Genomic DNA, 20,724 nt, shown 5'->3' on the forward strand with positions numbered 1-20,724 from the left:
CGGCAAGAACTCGGTGGCGGTGCCACAGAAGAAGAACGACGGCTTCGGTGGCCTCTTTGCCAAAAAGTTCTTGAAATCTCACATCTTATATCATATACATTCATGGTTGAGTCATTTTGGACACGATGGATTCATCTTCCCATATGAAGTTGTATATTAACATAAATGGTCTATATATATACAAGTGGAACAATAATAATACAATTGCCAATAACTTTGCAGAAAAAAGGTAGCAAATATTACAACACATGCTCTGTTTAATACCAAGTAAAAAAAAAAAGCTTTTTCTTTTCTATACATACGAAGTCATTGATGGCCAGGACTCGCCAGAGAGGTAGATAGATTCTTTCTAGCTTTTTAATTCTTTTAAGTGTGGCAGAGTCATCAGATGCTTACACAGGCCTGACCTGAGAGATAAAGAGATATAAGAGGCTTTGTAGATGTTAACTGGAGCTAGCTTTTGCTGGAAGCAGAGCAGCTTGTTTTCCTTTGATGAACATAGAAAGTTCCTCTGAGGGAACTACTCTATTTAACCATTTCTGCAGCTCCTCACCTTCTACTTTCTCTTCATCTGAAACCATGTACATGTTTTCAAAACAGAGTCAACTAGTTGAAGAGCTAGATTACGAAATAAGGCCATCAACATGTGATTTCAGTGACAATATCATGCCATGTCCTATTTGAATGCACTAGCCGTTTACTTGTTATTTCACATAACTGGTTCTATGTTTTGCTTTAGTAAAGACAGTATTAGTATCCAGTGGTGTAATGTGTTTACCTTCCAGTTGAGCACCGAGCCCTTCTAATACATCTGGATTAGCACGAACAACAGTCAACGCAACTTCCAGAGCAGATTGCAACAAATTTGTCACCTCTCTTTGAACAAGATCAACTAGATGCCCCTGTGAATTAAGCCTGACATGTTAATTTTGGTTTCCATTTTGAACAAGATTAACTAGAACTGAGGGATAAAGTTACCTGGTCTCTTCCCCATGGTGAACCCCCAGAGTCATCAATGCCACCAGAAGAAAGTGTAGATACAGAGACGGGTCCAATTTTCTGGTTGAGACCATATTCAGCTACTGCCTTGTAGGCCATGTCGGTTGCTCTCCTGATATCATCAAGTGCACCTGTTGATATACGCCCCGAGTAAACAACCTCTTCAGCTGCACGACCTCCAAGAAGTGTTACCAAGCGGCCATGTAACTCATCAATGAAAAGCAAATATCTGTCTTCATGCGTTGGAGGAATGTATGTAAAGCCCAATGCCCCTCCTGATCTTGGTAATATGCTTAATTTCTGAAAACACCAAGGATTAGCAGATAGCATTATTAACACATGTAAACATTCGTATCAGGGCTTTCCAAGAAGCGGTTCTCATTGCTTTACCTCAACACGAGACTGTCCAGGAAGAAGACTTGCAACAGCTGTACCAACAACAGCATGTCCAGCTTCATGCCTTGCAACCACAGCTTTCTCACTACCTTTTAACCTTGCTGTTTTCTTTTCTATGCCCTGAAAGAAACGATGCAATGTAAAGAAACGAACTCTGATGAGCTGTTCAATAGATTCAGAAAGGATAGGACAATACCGCTATAGATCGCTCAACAGCCTGAATGAAGTCAATTTTTTCAACCGTCATCTTGCTCTTCCTTCCGGCTAGCAAAGCAGCCTCATTAACCAGGTTTGCAAGGTCTGCCCTATAAAACCAAACATAAAAGTTGACTAGATATAGAGTAAAAAAGTAGGCAAGAAACTGTCGGGTCAAGAATAAAAATACAAAGTTTTACCCAGTAAAACCGGTTGTCATTGAAGCAATACTAGCTAGGTTGACATCATCTCCCAAAGGAAGCTCTTTCTTTGAAACATGCACTTTCAAAATGGATTCTCTTCCAACTTTGTCAGGTGCTTCCACCTGAAAAAAAGTGTCAGATAGCGTTGATAAAGTATATTACACTGCATGATCATTATAAGTAAAGAAAGCAAGATATTCTACTAACAGTAACGACACGATCAAATCTCCCAGGCCGACGCAGGGCGGAGTCTAAGACATCAGCTCGATTGGTAGCTCCAAGAACAATTACTGCAGAGCTACTGTCAAAACCATCCATCTCCTGCAAACCAGTTCCCGACACATAAATGGGCAATGCAAAGATCATGAAAGCAACTTTGGCAGGAAAAATACTTCGTTACAAACTTACGGTGAGCAACTGATTCAAAGTTTGCTCCCTTTCATCATTGCTGACCATTCTGAATTTACCATCACGACTTTTCGCGACAGCATCTATCTGAAAAGTGAAAGAAAACAGATTTGAGATTTACATAGATATCAAGTACAGGAGGTAACTTATCAGTGATCACGTATTCGCACCTCATCGATAAATATAATTGACGGAGCCTCCTTCTTGGCCCGTGCAAAAAGATCCCTTACGCGTGAAGCACCCATGCCAACATACAGCTCAACAAACTCACTTGCAGAGCAACTTATGAAGGGGACATCAGATTCCCCAGCAACAGCTTTTGCAAGAAGGGTTTTCCCTGTTCCAGGAAGACCGACCTACCAAAAAGGGAAATAAAGCCATAAAGATAATAACCAAACATTGCGCATAAACTCTACCTAGGAAATGGTCAAACTGCATTATATAACTTACCAATAAGACACCACGAGGGGGACGAGCACCTAAACGGGTATACCTATCAGGATTCTTGAGAAATTCCTGCAACAGTTAAGCCAAGTGTAAGAGAAATTAACAAGATTATGAACAAATAGCTATTTCAGAAAGATTTGATAATCATTTCAGAAAAGTGCAGCATCTTTTAAGGACAGATAAACCTACCACAATCTCTTCTAGCTCTTCCTTTGCTTCATCAACACCAGCAACATCTGCAAAAGTGATTGTTTCACCTTCAGTAGAAACTTTTCCCCCACCAGGACCACCACCAGACTTGCGTGTCCTCAGCTGTCCCGTTGTACTCTGTGTATACCTCATAGCTTTTAAGGAAAGTGAACAAGGCCTTAACTTAAACAACCACATTACGGTATCATGAATGTGCAAACCTGAGAAAAGCTAACAGGGAACCGGTGGAGAAGCCCTGCAAGCACTGCGATGTAAAACAGAACTATCTGAAACAACAAAAACAAGAAAAGACGAAACCTTTTCGATATAAGCATTTTGAAATTGCTAGACTTCTAAACAAAAGCCAACAAACAATTACAATGCCATGTCCTTACCAATCCAGAGTTGAAAAAGCCACCAGAGCGCTTATCCGGCGACCCGAATTCAACATTATTCTCAAGCATTTTCTCATAAGGTGTCTTGATATCTCTAGGCCTAGTGGTAGAGTACACAACCCTTTTAGTCGGAGTCACACTTCTAAGCACAGCCTCAGACGACTCAGACATCTTACTACCACTAGTTTCACTCTCTTGCAAATTCCCATCATCTTTCAACTTAAACAAAACATGAACACCATCCACCTCCACTTTCTGAACCTCATTATTATTAACCTTACTCAAGAAATCACTATACGGCACACTCATAAACGTGGTCTGTGTCCGAGGCTCAGAACCAGGTAACGGGATCCCAGGCCTTAGCAGTCTCACCACAAACATAACAATACCCAATTGTAACAACAAAACCCCAATCTCCTGTGCTTGAATGATCGGTTCCCACTGCCATTTCTTCCCTTTAGACCACCACATCCCATTCTTACCTTGCTTCCCTCCTTTCTGCTTCGACGAATTCGAATTCCTCTTTCCTTCTCCCTCCCCATTTCTCCTCTCATTCGAGCTAGCTTTCTGATCACCTTCTTGACAATTCACAATCGTCCTCCTACTACTACTCTTCTTCCTCGGAAACCCTTGCCAAAGATTGAACCTTTCATGGTTTCTCGACCCTGAAACTGATTGAGGAAGCTGAATTGAATTGGAAACAAATCGATACGGATTCTGACGAAACCCTAAAGACCGATCTCGGAAAAAGCTCGAAGCATGCAGATACAGTAAACTACTAGTACTACAACAAGTTGAGAATCGAAACCTATCTTGGATTCCTGAACTTAGCAATTCGATTGTAGACATTACTATTATCTTTTTTGGAACCCTAGAAATTGAGGAAATCAAAAGGAAGACATTGCAACACAGTTTGTTTTAATAATCTAATCTTCTTTTTTTTTTGGTTCACTACAGAAACGCGAGGTTTACTGGCAACAACGACTTCGAATTTCAACCGTTGGATCTAATTACGAGAGATATCTCAACCGTTGATAACGCCGGAGTTCGGTTTTGTAAGAAAGATTATCTGAAGGTTAGAATCCAGTGTTGTGAGAAGTATAGTAAGCAACGGTGTTTTACGTGACGTGGAGAAAAGATAGTGGTTGATGAGATATTCAGGTTTTTTTTCCTGACCACAGGTTTTAAACGGTGGATATGGGCCACCAATCTGAGTTTTTTTTGGCTTCTAATTTTCATGGATATAATTAATTTAAAATTTCTATTTTTGTCACAAAAACACATAAAAATATGTGTTTCCAACATTGTAATCTTTTATTTTTCGTCTAAAATACAAAAATGTAACATAATTTTTTTTGTGCTAGCTTGGCTTGTAGAGGGGAGTACTCAAGAGTCTTGACCGTTCACATTGAATTAGTTTTATAATAGTATAAAATTATTCCTACATTTTTTCTAAATTCTGTAATTAACTTAATTACCAGAAAATTAGGTTTGCGTTAAACAAAAAAAACTTATTTTCTGTTGTGTCATTTTGATGACCTCTTCTATCAAATAAACAAGAATGTAAACTAACAAAATTTAGCAAACTTAAATATCCTGAAATAGAGGATCTCCAGACGATGCTATCTAAAATTGGAAACTCCATTTATCAATTTTTGTTCGGTTTGATGCCAAATTCTTTGCTAAATCTCTGGAAAATTTTGTTTTTCATATCACTTTCATCTTTGATTACATGAAAAATGGGCATTGATGCGAAAGAAACCATCGCAATATTATGGAAAATTCTTGGATATTCGATGAGTATGAGCATCAAGTTCATGAGGAACCATCCGATTTTGTCAGGGGTTTCAATGTTTTTACTCGTGCTATACATTTTCCTTCCTTCTCTCTTGTTCTTTATGATCTACTCGTCACCGGTTCTTGCATGTGCTCTAGTGTATGCCCGCGAAAGGCTAGGATTGAGATTTTCAAGTTTGTATTCGTCTTCAGAGCCAAAAAGTTGTAAAGGAGAAAAGATATGTCATTTAAAACAACAACGAAGTGTTAGACGAAATGCTAGAATGAAAGTTGAAGAATGGGATTCACAAACAAGCGAGGAAGAGAAAGACAAAGTTATCTTGACTTCTCTTTACAATGACTTTCTTGGTCGTACCCCTCAATTCGAAGAGTCTCCCAAAGCTATAGAAACCAATCTAGTAAAAGAAGACAATAAGAAGAAGGTTATTCGTGGAGAGGAAGAAGAATCGTGTGATCTTAATTTTGAAGAACCAATGGTTTGTAGCTGTGAAATCAAATATGAAGAACCGTCGAATGGTAAAGAAGAGATAAGTAATGTTAATGAACATGGGATTTCAGAGATTGAGAGAAATAAGAGACTAGAGTCTCTAATCGCTAGAAGAAGAGCGAGGCGGCTCTTTAGACTAGCTTTAGATCAAAGAAGTAAGCTTCAAGCTGAAGAAACAACTAGCCCTCGAAAGAACAACAACCACCTTCAAATTACGGTTTTGAGGAACTCACTTGAAAGACATCGAAATAATTCTTCTGATGCTACTACTGATAGAGGATTACAGATTCCAGGCTCTGCGCCTTCTGTGATGTTACAAGGGAGAAACCCTTTTGATATTCCTTATGATCCTCAAGAGGAAAGACCTAATCTTACTGGAGATAGCTTTGATCAAGAGTTTTCATTGTTTAATAACCACAAAGATATGTTCTTTTGTCGTCATGAGAGCTTCTGTCGCTTTGCTCATTTTTCTCCAGAACATGCTCAGTGTACGAACAGCCCAGTTTCTTCTTCAGACATTTCAACTACTAGAAAATTTTTAGGTTATATGTCAAATATTATTCTGAATATTAAAATTCTTGCTTGAATCTACTATGTGAATTTATGATGATTTTTTTGTTATCTACAGATTTGGACAATGAGTATATGGATCATACTGAACATGTGCTCCCATGTAATGTCAAAGAAGCTACAATAGAGAAAGATGATAAAAGCGTTGAGAGTGAAAAAACCGGAGAAGGAGAAATAGAGATGAATGACGAGACAGATTCAAACAAAGAAGAAGATGATGATGATTCAAGTTGTTCAGAAGAAAGTGAGTCAGAACTCAACCGTTTGAACAAAGCAGAGCTTAGGGAAGCTATATGCCAATCCATGGATAATTATCCCGGTTATCTTGTGAATCAAACAAGAAATAGTATTCCAGCAACATTGCCAAGAGGTTTAGTAGCCCCAAGACTAGAAGATCACAATATGTTTTACACTCGCAAATGCGGAAATTCGCATAGTCGAACATTTTCAGTTGCCTCAGATATGCAAGTTGAGGTCTCAGAGATAGGTTCACCTCCTACAACAGTTGATTGGCTTGATGATTGGTCTAATGGCGGGGAATCTTACATTTATGATACAGATATTGATAGAGAAATTGTCTGCGATGAAGAATCGCGTAAGAGGATCTCTCACCAATATGAATCAAGAAGTGGAATAGATTCAAAAGAGGAGAATAATGAATCTGCATGGATTAAACTTGAGACCAAGCTAGATCAAAATTGTGTGGTTGATCAAAACCTAATAACAGGTGATGATATGTCATTTTTAGATAGAAGAAGCCACAATGAAGACATTCTTGAGCATAAACCTTCTAGTTCTAGTGATGTGTCCAAGCCCAGAAGATCTGCAAAACTTGAAGGCATGTTGTTCCATACAAGTGCGTCACTGTCTTCTATAACAGAAGAACCTGAAATAATCTTAGACTCAATAGATGGGGAAAGCTCAGAAAATATGAATAATTTGACTAAAGAACTAAGTGATCAGAGACCTATGATTACTCATGATTCATCCATGAAGAATTTGATTGATGAAGAAGTGGTTGATATGCAACAAGTAGTAAATGATGATCTTTCTGTATCGCCTAAGGTTATTGTATTAGATATCATTGATCATCAGCAGAAAGATCATATATTGAATAGCACCATTCAAGGAGAACATGAGGTAACTAAGAGCCCCTTGGATGCTTCTTTGGACACAACCTATATAGAATCATTTGAAAGAGAGGTAGAAGAAGAAGAACCAAACTTAAACAATTTTGTTAAGGAAATAACAAAACAACAAGAAAATGAGGCATGTCAAAGTGATTTGAAGAGTTCTCTAGGGCATGTTCTTACAGAGTTACTAGAAAATGAGGCAATGGGAGAAAATGATCAAAAACTAGTCAAAGGTATTGATGAGAAAGTAACGCCAATAGAGGAAGAGAAAACTCATAATGTCTTGGAAGCATCTTCAAGCCATCACTCTCAAGATTCACAACTATGGACTCAACAGGTTCACCTTCTATTCTAATCATCTTTGATTATGTGATGTTACATAATTATGTACAGCCATATACTAAGACAATAAATTGTATTAGCCCCTTCTCTGTTTTAGTAATTGTGTCTTCTTTCTCCATTGAATAGTGTGGTATATATTCTATTTCTTCCCAAAGGATATCACCAAAAACATTGGAGATCACCCAACAACTAGAGCAAGAAGATGTTATTGTTCCTGCAAACACTGTCTCTCAAGATATTAATAAAGAGGAACTCGGTGCAGTAGCCAATGACTTAGCTGCTAGTGAAAGCAATAATGAAGATAATCAAAAACTCTTTCAACAAGTTGAAGGTATGGAAAAGAAGATAGAGCTTGATTTAGAATCATTGTACCATAATATTGGTATAGACGCTCCAGAAATCGACGATGAAGCATACAAGAAAGTGAATGGGGAAATGCAAAATGCAGGGATCCAAACAACAAAAGACGATCACATAGTCTTAGGTTAGTCTTAATTCAAAAATAGAGATTCTATAAATAAAGAATAGATTAATTATAAATTATTTCATGTTCTTTATATTGATAACCAAATGCTTATTATTATTTCTGCAGAAGAATAACAGATTGATGATACACAGTGGATCATGACGAAGAAAATAAGTAAAGTTGCACATAAGGTCTATTTCACCACAAGGAACTTAACGGTAGATACATCATTCAATGAAAATTTGTTACAGATTCTTTTTAAAAAATTTGATTGATTTATCAAGTGAAACAAATTGTTGTAACATTTATTTAATGTACTTTTTTGTTGAATTAAAATTTGTAAAGGGAATTTTTTTTTTTTTTTGTAATATTTAGAGATGTACCATTTTTTTTCATTTTACTTTTGGTTTAATGTTAAGATTATATTAGCAAAACACATTACAAAATAAATAATTTGGATTAACAACAACAGATGAATGAGATAGAGAAAATGAAATTTAAGGGAAGACGTAGAAGAATGATCCCGCGGAAGACGATCTATCGTACAGTCCACAACGGCTCTAAGAGCTGTCGGCTTCGAAGTAGGATGAGGTGATTGAATAGCTGTCGGCAAAGAGGATGATATGAACATTTAAACAAAAAAAAGTATATTAGCAAATTACAAAATATTATACCGTCTAAACTGAAAAGGAAAAAAAGATTAAATGTATCTGTGTTTAACCTTTTCTCTTTCTTGCGTAGCATCTTCAAATTAGTATATCTTCCATTTTGACAAACTAAATATTCCAGTTTTAATTCTTCTTTCCTAAATACTCATATTCATTTAAAGAATATATCTCGTGATCTTTGACTTCTTTCCTTAAACACAAACTAAATCAAAACTCGATATCTATAATCCCGCATATATTAGCTCGATTTCACCCATATTCCGACAGAAGCTCCAATAAATGGTTTGCGCATAAAAAAAAAGTCTCATTGAAACTTTGCTTCGATATTCAAGTGTACTTTTTCTTTTTCTTTTGATACATAATATACATAAACAGCTTTTACATTTGTTCATCAGTTCTACTTTTGGTTCTAAGGTTTTTCATCTTCCATTGTCTATTCGTTCTGTTGTGGGATTTTTCTTACGGTTTCTTTTTGCTAGATTGATTTTGTTTTGGGGTGTGTCGAAAATTATATTAGCTCCTACTTCTCGAATTCCTACTCTTGGCTTTGCGTTTCTGATTTGTTTGTTAGTCGATTTCAAAAAAAAAAAGTTGTCCTATCGTGTGGTTTGTGATCGTGTTGGGTTAAAGTTGCTTAATTAGAGAAAAACATAAAAGCCTAGTTAAGTTTGATCAAAAGTTGAGTTTTTATACACTAGATGTATATAGGGTACGTATTTATGTTATATATTCACAAAACGCTTATAAACGTAAACGATTATTCAAATCTTTGGTTTGGCTTAGAGAAAAAATACTAGCTTGAAAAACCTAAACGCCTATAAACATAAACGATTATTCATATATAAAACATGTATATATCAGTTCAATATATTTGTATGTCGTTTTTGACGACAATAGATTTATGTTTATATGTTTTTTGTATTAACAATAATTTGATTGGTTACAAAAAGGATGATCAAGGAGAAAGTGAACCTACAAAGGATAGCGAACGATAAGACAAGGGTAACAACTTACAAGAAGAGGAAAGCTAGTCTTTACAAGAAGGCAACGGAATTCTCAACTCTCTGCGGTGTCAAGACATGTCTCATCGTCTATGGTCCCACTAAGGCGACGGATGAGGTGATTTCCGAGCCAGAGATATGGCCGAGGGACGAGACCAAAGTCAGAGACATCATACGTAAGTGCAAAGACACAGTGTCGAACAGCTGCAAGAAAGAAAACCACGTGGAAACTTTCGTTAACGATTTAGGGAAAGCGAAAGAGATGGAGACTAATAAAAAGGTACTTAAGAGTGAGAATAAGTATTGTCACTGGGACCAGAAGCTAGACAAGTGTTCTCGAGAGCAGCTACGTGCGATATTCTGTGCCGTGGATAGCAAGTTACACGAAGCTGTGACGAGACAGGAACCTAGTATGTTTAGGGTTCATCATCAAGCCATGGACACACCAATCCCGCAGAGTTTAATGGATCAACATTACATGCAACAGTATTTTTCTGAGCAGCCACAGTTTCAAGGCTTCCCTAATAACTATAACAATATGTGTTACTCGTTCATCCCTCCTCATGATGTTCAGATTCAAATGGACCCGAATCTCACGGATAACTGGACCAACTTGGGGTTAAATCAAGGCTTGATGATGTCAAAGGGAAACGATGGTACTCAGTTGATGCAGAGGCAAGCACAGCCTTATTACAATCGTGAACCGGTTGTACCGAGGTCTGCAGCTTATAATGTGAACCCGTTTGCGGGATATCAAGTCCCGTTCAATATTCCTTGGAGGTTATCGGGAAATCAAGTTGAAGACTGGGATCTTTCAGGGAAGAAGCCGATTTGAATGACGGAGCTTAATTAGTTTTTAGGGTTTTATTTATTATTCTGTTTCTGTTGGTATTGTTGTATATGATGGCTTGGTTTTGTCAAGTTTCTTTTTGGCATAACATCATCATTTTTACATTCTATAAAAGTTTCGGTTTTAGGTAATAATAGGTAGTATACTTTTCCTTAAACACACTCGATAAACTATTGTACCACTTATTATATTATCACTATGTCTTTTTTACAAATTTTTATCTTTGGCCATCTACCATCTGTCATATTAGCAATAACTAAAAACAAATTTAGATATAGTTCTTTTGTATTTTTCTATATGTCGGGATGAATGTAGGCAGGGACACATCAACAACACTAGTACAAAGTTACAAACCATTAAAACTATAAATTATATCAATAGAGTTATTTTTCTTTGTGATTTTTTTTCTATAAAATAAAATATTTTTATGGCTCTTTGCTCTAGTTCAACTGTATGTAGCCTAATGATTTACACTTTTCAGTGGATAGAATTCTGGAATTCTTTAGTTATATAGATAAAGAAAACAATAAGATATTACTGTCTGTAATATATGGACTAGCATAATGTTGAGGAAAATAAAAGGTCTACAATATCGTAATTAATTAATTGCATTGTTCTCATACATTGTCCGTTGTGTTATAACTTCAAGTGGTTGTTGAAAGCATAGTTTGGTTGATTGAGACGAACAATGAATAATGCCATATTATGATCTATACGTTATGCAAACAGTAAACGACAAAAATTGGATATTAGTTAGAGATGGCCAAGTTTGTGTCTTTTTGAACCTTTTCGCTGCAACTTGTATAACATATTTCTATTTTTTTCAGAATAATTTTCTTATCATGTGTGTGATACTATATATATGATAATTATATGAATTAGACTAGTGTTGTGTTTTCATAACCATCATTAGTAAATTTAGCACTGTTTAGGATTTATTAAAGCACTTCCAAAATCTGGTAATTCGGTACGGTTTGTCGTCTATATTGGACAGTAACAGAGTATCGTACATATGTTGATGTTTTGTTAGGTTAACTCTTCAAGCCGGTTCATGAAGCTTACAACGATGAGTCGATGACCTTCTGTCAGTATGTGTACGGGATGCCATGTGTGTGAAGCTGCGAAAGCCCATTTTGTAATGGTGGTCCAGAAGTGAAGTTGATGTGTACGTAGTTGGAATTATGTTACGAATATAATAGAAGCTGGTAAACTCGATAATCACACTTCGGTTCAATTTGGCTAAACTTGTATATCGTTTAAATTTGTCAATCAACATTTTACCCACACCGATTTTCCATTTTGTCACACACCCACTGGTTATTTTGCAACTTGCAACCATTTGAAACATTTAATAAAACATGAACGATGTAGCTGGGTCAAAAAAGAAGGAAAAAAACGAATAACAATTTAACTCTGTCACGAGACTTTCATTAACTATTTCGATATTGAAATTAAAACAAATGGACGTTTATTTTACAATTGCCAATTACGATTGTTTCGTCCATATGAAAAATTAAGAATTTCACTTACACCGTTTAATTAGAGATGGATCTCCATTAGCTATAGTTGAAACATTGTGTTTTGCGCATCATAGCAAGAATCTGCATTGTTAAATCCTCCAAGCATAACCTGGCCGTACGAGTGAACGCCACTAATAGCGTTTCCAATCGTTATGTTGAAAGCATCCGCATGCGTTCCATTGTTGTCCGTTTCATTCCACGGAAACAGGGTAAGCCTTGAACGCTGTTCTCCTACAACAATTGAGCTCTTATTGCTCTCCAGGGAAGCTTCGTCTTCGAGATTCACGGTGGTTATGTCGTGAATGCTTGCTCGCCTTTTGTCCTTGCCCCCGGAAAGTTGCCGGATAAAGTATTTTTGGGCGTGGCTAGCGACTTGAGTCGGCGTTCGTGTTATCACGAAGTTCCGAGATATGTTTCTCCAATCTCCTTTCCCGTATTTCTTCAAACCCATTAGAAATAGCCTGAGAATTGTGACAATTATTGAATCAAATATACATCACAAATCAATATGAAAACATAAATATGTCATTACCAAACTAAATTGTTCAATCTAGGTATGATTTGTTATATATGTTATTAGGCAAGATTTTACAGCCAAACAGTGTGTTGCATAATCGTGAATATACTATGACTATGCATGCATTTCTTCGAACCAATTAAGACAGATTGTGACAAATATCTAATCAAAGATATTTTTAATAAAGTGTATATACTACAGAATATTATACTATCATATTGTCATTCTTAATCACTATAGTAATGAAAATATTGGATATTTTTCCAAATATTTTTATTAAATTGATGACATGATTTATGAACTGTTTCACCGCTTTTCACGATTAATGATCAACATTTATGCCAATAATTTCTACCACTCCGGTATAAAACATATAATTCCGGTTAAATTTGAATTCCGATAAACCGGAAAAGGAATCAAAGACTTACTTGTGTTCTTCCTCCGTCCAAGGAACGCCTTTTTTCCTCTCCAGCTCCGGCGATCTACCGGCCGAAGACCGTTTATAACATACAGAATGACCCGGTTTGAACCCGTTGCACCCGCCACTTCCACCGCCGCCGGCCCAATCCAGAGTGAAAGGGGAGGTAACGTAACCGGGGACCGGGATTAAACCGGCCTCGATGCTGCTGACATCAGCTTCCAGATCGTTGTACTGTCTGATGACGTCACTCACGGTCTTCCCCGGAATCACCGCCGCCACCTTCTGCCACCTATCAGGAGTGTTGTCGTCGTAAACCGCCAGAGCATTCTCGAATGCCTTGTTCTCCGCCGCCGTCCACGTGCAACCTTCCCCGGAAGCTGCTACACCGGCGTTGCTCTTCGTATCTTCCATGAGCCAGTTCCCACCTGACACGTGTGACGTCGTCGGTCTCAGAACCTCCATGTCCGAAAACTAAAAAAACCTAGCTCTGTTTTTTTTTTTTTACGATATGTAAGAATAAATCATACCGACAAAGGTTGGATTTACGGAGTTTGGGATCAAATAAGATCCAAAGAATCAAAATAATTTTTTTTGGGGGGGTTTATTGATAGGAAGGAAGAGATAAGAGAATCAAAGGAAGAACACAAAAAACAATATCAAATGGTACTTCATTTTTATTTTGTTTAGAGAAGAAATCATAAGAATTTATTTGAAGCATTGCTTAAGAGTTTAGACCCACTTCAAGGAATCTTGAAAAGTTTAAAACTTTTGAAAAAAAAAAAAAAGAATTTAGAGTAAAAAATCTAGTCGAGATCTGTGTATAGTGAGCCAAAAGAAAAAAAAAAAAAAAAGAGAGAAATTTATTTGGGTAGCTCTGAGATTTTTGCAGAAGAAATAAAACGAATCTATTGGTTTTCCAGATTTGGTGGAGCTAACAAAGCATGAGTGGTATATTTAAGTATCAGAGAGACTCGGAGTTAAAAAGATCTGGGCTGTGGATAAAATTTCTCGGGAAAATAAACATATGGCTACAGAAAATGAAAAACAAAAGAAAAAGAAAATTAATATGGACGAAGCTACCTTGGAGCTTACCCAATTAGGAAAACTATAACGTGCAAGCAGAAGCAAATGAACCCATAAATGGAAAGAAAACTAAAACCAGAGACCAAATTCTCAACTTTTCTCGTGTTAAAAGAAAAAAAGAAGAGAGAAGAAGTAGGCAGAGAAAAAGAGGCCATGGTGATGATTTGTGCTCTTATACATATAGTTCTGTTCTTGAGAAGCTAAATTTTAGGTGATACTGTTTTTTTTTTTTTTTTTTTTTGTTACAGAAAATAAGATTTGATTCTCATTTTTAACTCCTTTCTACTTTTTTTTTGTCACCTTACATAGTTATATTCCTGCTTGATAGTGAATAATACTTTCATACACATTTAACAGTAATTGTTCCACTAATTACGTTATATTTTGGGGTAAATCCGATGAAAGTTTGATTAGTTTAGTTGTTTTATACACACTTCAAATAGATACTTGAAATGAGAATACATCGTTAAAAATTATGATTTAAAAAAAAACAAAAGTGGAATGTACACCGCTTGAAAAATTGCTCACAACTGTCTCTAATTTACCAAATGTGGTCCATTTTTTTTTTAATCTTAACCACGCTATACAAACTCTGCTTTTGAAATTATTTTGATTTTAAGTTATGCTGTAGCTACTTAATTGACCCTGAAATATTTAAGGCTTTTTCAATGGAGAAGTAATTAGTTGATTATGATTTATGGAGTCTGTTTCCATATTCACGATACTAGTATAGTAGTATAAATGGTGTAACAGGCATGTACTAGTATTTAAGAGTTCGAACTAGTTAAATTGACAATAATTTGAAGTGTTTGTGTAGTCTTATAAATTAAAACAGTAAATACTACCGTGTTATTGATTTGGTTTGGTCATGCGAGAAGATCAGAAGACATGAAAAAAGAATTGAAGGAAAAATTCCGTGACCCCTATGATATAATGATGGTGAACACTCTGAAAATATTTTGAAATACAAAAATAGTTGTAATTGCGATAAAACAAAAATTATAATATTTGTTTAAATAGACGAAGTTGACATTTTTTGGGAGTGTACGATGCCTCTCAGGAAAAAAAAATAATAATAACAAAATTTTCCACATTCTTATTAAAATAAAAAGATACTATATATTTTATTATAAGAAAAAAAACATATACGTTACTGTATACTTTTATAAAATTTTCTTTCACTGATTACGTACAGTTCATCTCTAGTATTTTATTTAATTATTTTGCAATTTGGGGATTTTATGTGTCAGATCGGGGAAAAAGGAGCCGCCAAATGAACGGTCGAGATCAGCGGTAACTTACATGGCCAAGTTGTACAAAAGGGGTCCACGTGAGATGCGCGTTTTGCATTATCATTGGTCCGTTCTCTCCACTTTTTTTATTTTCTCTTGTTTTTTTTTCAAGACCTCGAGGAATCTGTCTTCTCCATTATGATTCGTTCACGTGTCTGACTTCTGTACGTTAGATCTGTTAATGACGACGAGTCGACACGTGAGATCTTCGATGGCTCCCAATTGGTTTGGTTTGGTAACGTTTCGTACTTCGTAGGATGTTTTGGAGCCGAGATTCTATGGAGGTTGTTGTTACGTACTGGTTAGTAAATCAAATCAAGAACGAGATACAAACTATAGAAATTACAACAAACACACCAAAATCACCGTACGTAGCCTAGCTACGATAATCATACCAACCACCGTTCTGACAGATATTAAAAACGTTACGATTGAATCCAAAATATATAATTTTCCCAAACCTATAAATGAATGTACGAAGAAGTTATAGATCAAACTTACTTATCTGTACGAGTTGACCATCGCATGAGTTGTCTTTACTCAAAAATTCAAAATACCACAGTGATTTGTTTATATATATTTTATGAAGAATCTTGGGACATTTCAAAGAAATCCATTGCCGAGTTTATTAGTACAACATAACATTCCTCATTTCACGGATCACTGCATAGATTATATATTATATACGTCCTAATTACAGTGTTTTAGGAAGAGCACTAGATAATTACATTTGTAGTCAAATGAAACTTTGTTTATTAAGCCGGTAAGCTTGTGTTACGTGGCTGGTGATGGTACCATACCGTACTTAGAGAATAGATTATATCACCTTAATCCAGTTCAAAATGTTCAAAATTGACCTTGATCATATACTATTAGAGAAAAAACTTTTGTCCCCCAATCATATATATGTCACAGTGTACATCTCCAGTGATAGTTACGGGCTTTTCAATTATGTTTTTTTTTAATGTACTTAATTAGAAGTTTTTCAAATACGTTACCTTTTAATTAATTTTTTTTGTTCAATACATTTTCTCTACTAAATATAATTTAGAAAGTACAATTCTTTGGAATTAGTCAATTGAACAAAAAATTGATTGACCTAGCACTTTTAAATCATTTATGTCATATTGTCATTTCATTTAAAGGTGAGTAAAAAGCTTAAAAATATATCTAAAAACTAAAATCTTTCGCACATGTTTCAAATATGAAAAACTGCAAAAAAATTTCTTCTTTCACCCCAAAAAAAGAAAAATTGTTAAATAATTATTTCAAGATCGCCAAAAAAAAAATGATCATTGGTCAGAATTTGTAGTTTATGCATGTTTATTTTGGCCTATAAATAATGATTTAATCAAGTTTCTATTGAACAGGATGTTGACATCCTTACAGTATTAAACAATTAAATTATTATTTTATTTTGGAATTCTAGTGCCCCTTTGGACTTTCAAGGAGGTGTATATGCAGGGGAAGGTCTAAATGTTGGAGAGGCATGCCAATAATTGAATAGTAGCTTTTGCCATTTTTGGTACAACTAATATTCTCCAAACAATTTTTTCCCATTAATAGAAGTATTCGAAAATTAAATACTCTTAAAATCATTTAGATGCTCTAACATTTGTATATTATTTTATTTCAGACAGGGAATAAGTCAGAAATCTGTTTAAACAGAAATTAAAATCAAACTGAGGTGTTGGTGCACCAAGGGACAAAACGTCTTGCGTAATGGATGAAACAGCGAAAATCTTTTGGAATCAATTCCCTGACAATTTTAATGTGTTTTATTTTTCTCATGATATATAAACTATTATGGTAAAATTTCATGGAAATTGTGATTCCAGTATAGCTTAATAATATGTACATGTCCTGTGTACACGTAAGTATTTGTTTATACATATGAACAAACAAATGTGTAAGGATCCAATTAAATGGTTTAGATATATATATTTTACGTTTTCAATACGTATGACGCCCTCTTATCTCACACTCTCAAAATCATCAACTCTCTACCATAGTTCAATTAAAAATATGTCATTAAATAAAAATTTCTCTTTGTTTTATTATTACATGCAAAATAAATAATTAGAACTCATCCACTAAAACCAGCATTTATTTCCCCAAAAAGTAACTAAATATAAATCCCACAAAAAAAAATGATACAAATTAATAAAAACATATCCTAACATCTGGGAAGATCAGCGGGTGGAGGAAGCAATGACTGGTCAGGACCGTGACCATTGTCGACGACGAATGCCATCTTTAATCCCCAAGTTGTATGTAATTCCAAGTGACAATGCATGAACCATACTCCTTCATTTGTAACAAAAAAATAAACAAATCAATTACCACAAAAACAATACTTTAGCAAGTTGGACCGAATATTAAATAATTCGCTACAAGAATATATATACTTAAAACCAATTCGTGATTGAAAGAAAGCCTAAAAAACACTAAAGTATGACAGCTTTTTTTATGTAATAACGAAAAGAAGAACCAATCCCTATTAAAAAATTAGCTACACTTAATAGCTTTATAGGCATTATTTTTAAAAAGTGAGTTTTATTTACCTGGATTGTCGGCGATAAATCTAATGGCAGTCCAACCACCGGCTGGAACTCCAACGGTGTTTCTTTCTACCGGATCCACCAAATTGAAAATTTTCGGATCTTTTTCCGGGTTAAAGTTCCCCAAACCTCTACCGACTTCGAAGAAGTTAAACCCATGAAGATGAAATGGATGGTTATCCGACAAGATCATGGCTGTATTCTGTAAAACTATTTGCACCGTTGCGTTGTACGGTAGCCTGTAAAGCTTTGTACCTTTCATCGTCGCGGCATTAACGCCTAGCTTTACCGGTGCCGTATAATCGTACGGATTCAAAGGTTTAGCCGGGAAATCGTCGGTAAATACACCGGAAATGTTAAAGAAATGGGCTTGGAGTAAAGCGGTCTTAGGCATGGTAAACGTTACGTTGTTTATTCCGGCCACTAAGCGAATGCCCTTGCTGCAGCTGGGACATGGGTTTGCGCCAAGACCTACCGTGAAGAACAAGGAACGGTCCACGGTGCTTGGAACCCTAGCCGGATACTCGCGAGAGTTCAAGCTCCTGAGTGATTTAGTGAATTTGGCCGCAACCCATGTTGCGTTTTGCGGCGGAAGTGATGCAAGAATGGTTTTTTTGAAGGTGGGAACGGACGTGGCGGTAGGGCCGATGTAGTGGAGAGTGGCGGTGGCTGTGACGTTGTCGTACGGGATGTGAGCGTCCGTAAATGTTGTGGCGGCGACCATGTAGTTGGAACCAGCGTTTGCGTTGGCTGTTAAGAGAACGTTAGTAGTCTGTCCCGGGGCGATGTATACTGTGTCGGTTTTATAAGGTTTGGTGTAAACAGCATCAACTTCCACAACGGTTAGTACGTGACCAGCAATTTTAAAGAAGAGCTCTTCGTTTAACGCCGCGTTGATGATCCGTAACATGTATGTCTTTCCTGCTCTCACGGGTAAACCGTAGCTACCTACAAGTGAAAAGAGCATTATAAACTAGAAAAGAAAAGAACCGAAACATGTAACTCTAGTGGCTTTGTGCTAGTGTACTTGTTGTGTCACAATTTGATAGTATAAAAAGTAAAACATAGAAGAAAGAATTACTTAATGAAAAGTGGTAAGCATTATTGATAGAAAATTACTTTGGGAAGGACAATTAGAGATGGAGCCTGAATGACCATTGATGGTATGTGCATCAGAAGCGCTAGGAGCTGTTCCAATTTTTGAAGCCACGTTTATAAGTTCTTCCACGTCCGATTTCCACCATTCACCTATATATTATGAAGATTAACAACTATAATTGTATAGAGAGAATCCTTTAAAGAAAAGTGTGTTTTGGATTTTGGGTAGTCGCTCACCAAGAACAATGGTTTTCTCTTTGTATGGCTTGGGGAAAGGGTATGGGACACCAAGCTTAGGCAAGATGACAATGGCGCCGTGCACCGTGGCACGAAGCCACAAGATGTGAGCATGCCACCATAGGGTTCCTCGTTGACCCGTCAATGTAAAATTGTGGATATAATTTTGTCCCGGTTGGATAGGACATTGTGTTATGTAAGCCGGTCCATCTGCCCAACCTGTCCTCAATTGTCTGATGCCGTGCCTAAACCCTTATTCTTAGTTAGTTGTTGGGTCTAACATTGTTAAAGTTAATCAAAGAAAGGGACTACTTTCACTAATATCCTAAAACGGGTTTGTTTGAGGTTGCTCACCAGTGGATGGAGACGTTGTACTTCACGTGATTCACTACTTTGATCAAAATAGTGTCGCCTTCTCTAGCAACAATTGTGGGGCCCGGAAACTTTCCATTGACGGTGACGATAGGCTTCGACGAGCACAGCTTCGTGGTGTTCGTCATCACCACCTAGTGGACACACATTTCAATCCAACGCTCAGTACATACTACATGATACTTTTCATGCATGAATCGTTATGCATATCAACCAATGGATTAGATTATCACTTATCAGCGGATGTACGTAAACAACTTTTTTTTTGCATAACTAAGAAACTCTAGCTAGGCTTTTAAGTCTATAATAACTAAAATTACACTCTTACGTAAGAGACTTTTTTTACATGTATGCATACGCACATATGGCGAGGAGAGACTCACATTAAATTTGTAATGTCGGATCATGGCCTGAACGGTGGTCGTCGGCGATAGAAGTACAACCACAAAGAGCGTTAGGACGCAAAAGCAAAATCGTCTCGGGATCTCCATTAGTCTCGGAAGCTTTTTGTCTTGATGTTTGTTGTTATTTGTATTGTGTATATAGATGTGTTTGAGAACAATGAAAGAAAGGGAGAAAATTGATGCGATGTTGTATTTACTTATTAGGTTGAAGGAAGAGTCCTGATATATACTCTTCGAAGGGAACTTACCGGAAGAGGAAAGAGTTGCTTCTACTAAAAATATGATTGGAGCTTAGAGAGATTAAATATATTAATAGCAAAATACGTATATTGATTGACTGTAAAAATGGAAAGATCAAGAAACAAGATTTTCAGGTCAAAAGGGCTTAGGTGATATGGTGGCTCAACCGTATTTAGGGTTAAGTAATTAACCTCATCCTCCATCTAACCAAACTCACCCACATTTGTTCTTTCATACATATCTGACTCTATTTTGTCTATCTCATTAAGTTTATTTAAATTAACGACTATTACCTCGATTATTTTTGTACGTTCGCGTTCAAGTTTACTTCATCTTTTATTTCCTGTAAAATAAACTTACAAACATCTTAAGTAAAATTTATTAATTAATGATAAAGAAACTAATTCAATCGTCATTTGGCTTTTGGGGTTTG

The 20,724-nt window shown here is 36.2% G+C and overlaps 5 protein-coding genes across 9 annotated transcripts; 2 read left to right on the forward strand and 3 right to left on the reverse strand.

Annotated features, from left to right (window-relative positions):
* Nucleotides 1-130: 130 nt before the first annotated feature.
* LOC104761987 (ATP-dependent zinc metalloprotease FTSH 9, chloroplastic) lies at nucleotides 131-4,323 on the reverse strand. The gene is made up of 13 exons (XM_010485193.3): nucleotides 3,233-4,323; nucleotides 3,059-3,124; nucleotides 2,838-2,975; nucleotides 2,652-2,717; nucleotides 2,372-2,557; nucleotides 2,202-2,288; nucleotides 2,001-2,114; nucleotides 1,791-1,915; nucleotides 1,592-1,700; nucleotides 1,390-1,515; nucleotides 979-1,299; nucleotides 779-902; nucleotides 131-571 (listed from the first exon to the last, which is right to left on the reverse strand). Exons 1-13 carry the CDS (start codon nucleotides 4,079-4,081, stop codon nucleotides 444-446), a joined length of 2,439 nt encoding a protein of 812 aa, XP_010483495.1. The 5' UTR covers nucleotides 4,082-4,323; the 3' UTR covers nucleotides 131-443.
* A 221-nt stretch (nucleotides 4,324-4,544) lies between these two features.
* Nucleotides 4,545-8,461, forward strand: LOC104761988 (uncharacterized). 2 transcript variants are annotated; one of them, XM_087498064.1, is made up of 4 exons: nucleotides 4,545-6,004; nucleotides 6,145-7,556; nucleotides 7,688-8,045; nucleotides 8,154-8,461. In XM_087498064.1, exons 1-4 carry the CDS (start codon nucleotides 4,972-4,974, stop codon nucleotides 8,159-8,161), a joined length of 2,811 nt encoding a protein of 936 aa, XP_087354190.1. In that variant the 5' UTR covers nucleotides 4,545-4,971; the 3' UTR covers nucleotides 8,162-8,461. The 2 variants fall into 2 exon arrangements, with proteins under 2 accessions (XP_087354190.1, XP_010483496.1); XM_010485194.2 differs by having other exon boundaries at nucleotides 4,556-6,058.
* A 1,068-nt stretch (nucleotides 8,462-9,529) lies between these two features.
* LOC104761989 (agamous-like MADS-box protein AGL82) lies at nucleotides 9,530-10,531 on the forward strand. Its single transcript, XM_010485196.2, has one exon. The coding sequence runs from the start codon at nucleotides 9,647-9,649 to the stop codon at nucleotides 10,529-10,531; it is 885 nt and encodes a 294-aa protein (XP_010483498.2). The 5' UTR covers nucleotides 9,530-9,646.
* A 1,415-nt stretch (nucleotides 10,532-11,946) lies between these two features.
* On the reverse strand, nucleotides 11,947-14,371 carry LOC104728980 (transcription factor DIVARICATA). Of its 4 annotated transcripts, none has more exons than XM_087500291.1 (3): nucleotides 14,097-14,328; nucleotides 13,012-13,429; nucleotides 11,947-12,527 (listed from the first exon to the last, which is right to left on the reverse strand). In XM_087500291.1, the coding sequence occupies exons 2-3, from the start codon at nucleotides 13,413-13,415 to the stop codon at nucleotides 12,107-12,109; spliced, it is 825 nt and encodes a 274-aa protein (XP_087356417.1). In that variant the 5' UTR covers nucleotides 13,416-13,429; nucleotides 14,097-14,328; the 3' UTR covers nucleotides 11,947-12,106. The 4 variants fall into 4 exon arrangements, with proteins under 4 accessions (XP_087356417.1, XP_087356418.1, XP_087356416.1 ...); XM_087500292.1 differs by having other exon boundaries at nucleotides 14,085-14,328; XM_087500290.1 differs by having other exon boundaries at nucleotides 13,532-14,240.
* A 3,020-nt stretch (nucleotides 14,372-17,391) lies between these two features.
* Nucleotides 17,392-20,319, reverse strand: LOC104761992 (laccase-16-like). The gene is made up of 6 exons (XM_087498137.1): nucleotides 20,031-20,319; nucleotides 19,630-19,781; nucleotides 19,276-19,520; nucleotides 19,060-19,188; nucleotides 17,944-18,888; nucleotides 17,392-17,686 (listed from the first exon to the last, which is right to left on the reverse strand). Exons 1-6 carry the CDS (start codon nucleotides 20,136-20,138, stop codon nucleotides 17,556-17,558), a joined length of 1,710 nt encoding a protein of 569 aa, XP_087354263.1. The 5' UTR covers nucleotides 20,139-20,319; the 3' UTR covers nucleotides 17,392-17,555.
* Between the last annotated feature and the right edge of the window lie 405 nt (nucleotides 20,320-20,724).

Source organism: Camelina sativa, chromosome 18 (assembly GCF_030686135.1).
Source record: "Camelina sativa cultivar CO46 ecotype springtype chromosome 18, ASM3068613v1".
Lineage (NCBI taxonomy): Eukaryota > Viridiplantae > Streptophyta > Magnoliopsida > Brassicales > Brassicaceae > Camelina > Camelina sativa.

Excerpts from the sequence above, each read along its gene's own strand:
- LOC104761987 (XM_010485193.3), bottom strand. The coding sequence starts at position 4,081 with ATGTCTACAATCGAATTGCTAAGTTCAGGAATCCAAGATAGGTTTCGA. Across the intron at positions 2,718-2,837 it reads AAGAGCTAGAAGAGATTGTG|GAATTTCTCAAGAATCCTGA; the intron begins GTAGGTTTATCT and ends TAACTGTTGCAG. Across the intron at positions 572-778 it reads GCTCGGTGCTCAACTGGAAG|ATGAAGAGAAAGTAGAAGGT; the intron begins GTAAACACATTA and ends ACATGGTTTCAG.
- LOC104761988 (XM_010485194.2), top strand. The coding sequence starts at position 4,972 with ATGGGCATTGATGCGAAAGAAACCATCGCAATATTATGGAAAATTCTT. Across the intron at positions 6,059-6,144 it reads AACTACTAGAAAATTTTTAG|ATTTGGACAATGAGTATATG; the intron begins GTTATATGTCAA and ends TGTTATCTACAG. Across the intron at positions 7,557-7,687 it reads CACAACTATGGACTCAACAG|TGTGGTATATATTCTATTTC; the intron begins GTTCACCTTCTA and ends TCCATTGAATAG.
- LOC104728980 (XM_087500289.1), bottom strand. The coding sequence starts at position 13,466 with ATGGAGGTTCTGAGACCGACGACGTCACACGTGTCAGGTGGGAACTGG. Across the intron at positions 12,528-13,011 it reads TGGACGGAGGAAGAACACAA|GCTATTTCTAATGGGTTTGA; the intron begins GTAAGTCTTTGA and ends CACAATTCTCAG.
- LOC104761992 (XM_087498137.1), bottom strand. The coding sequence starts at position 20,138 with ATGGAGATCCCGAGACGATTTTGCTTTTGCGTCCTAACGCTCTTTGTG. Across the intron at positions 19,782-20,030 it reads TCCGACATTACAAATTTAAT|GTGGTGATGACGAACACCAC; the intron begins GTGAGTCTCTCC and ends TGTGTCCACTAG. Across the intron at positions 17,687-17,943 it reads ATTTATCGCCGACAATCCAG|GAGTATGGTTCATGCATTGT; the intron begins GTAAATAAAACT and ends TTACAAATGAAG.
- LOC104761989 (XM_010485196.2), top strand. The coding sequence starts at position 9,647 with ATGATCAAGGAGAAAGTGAACCTACAAAGGATAGCGAACGATAAGACA.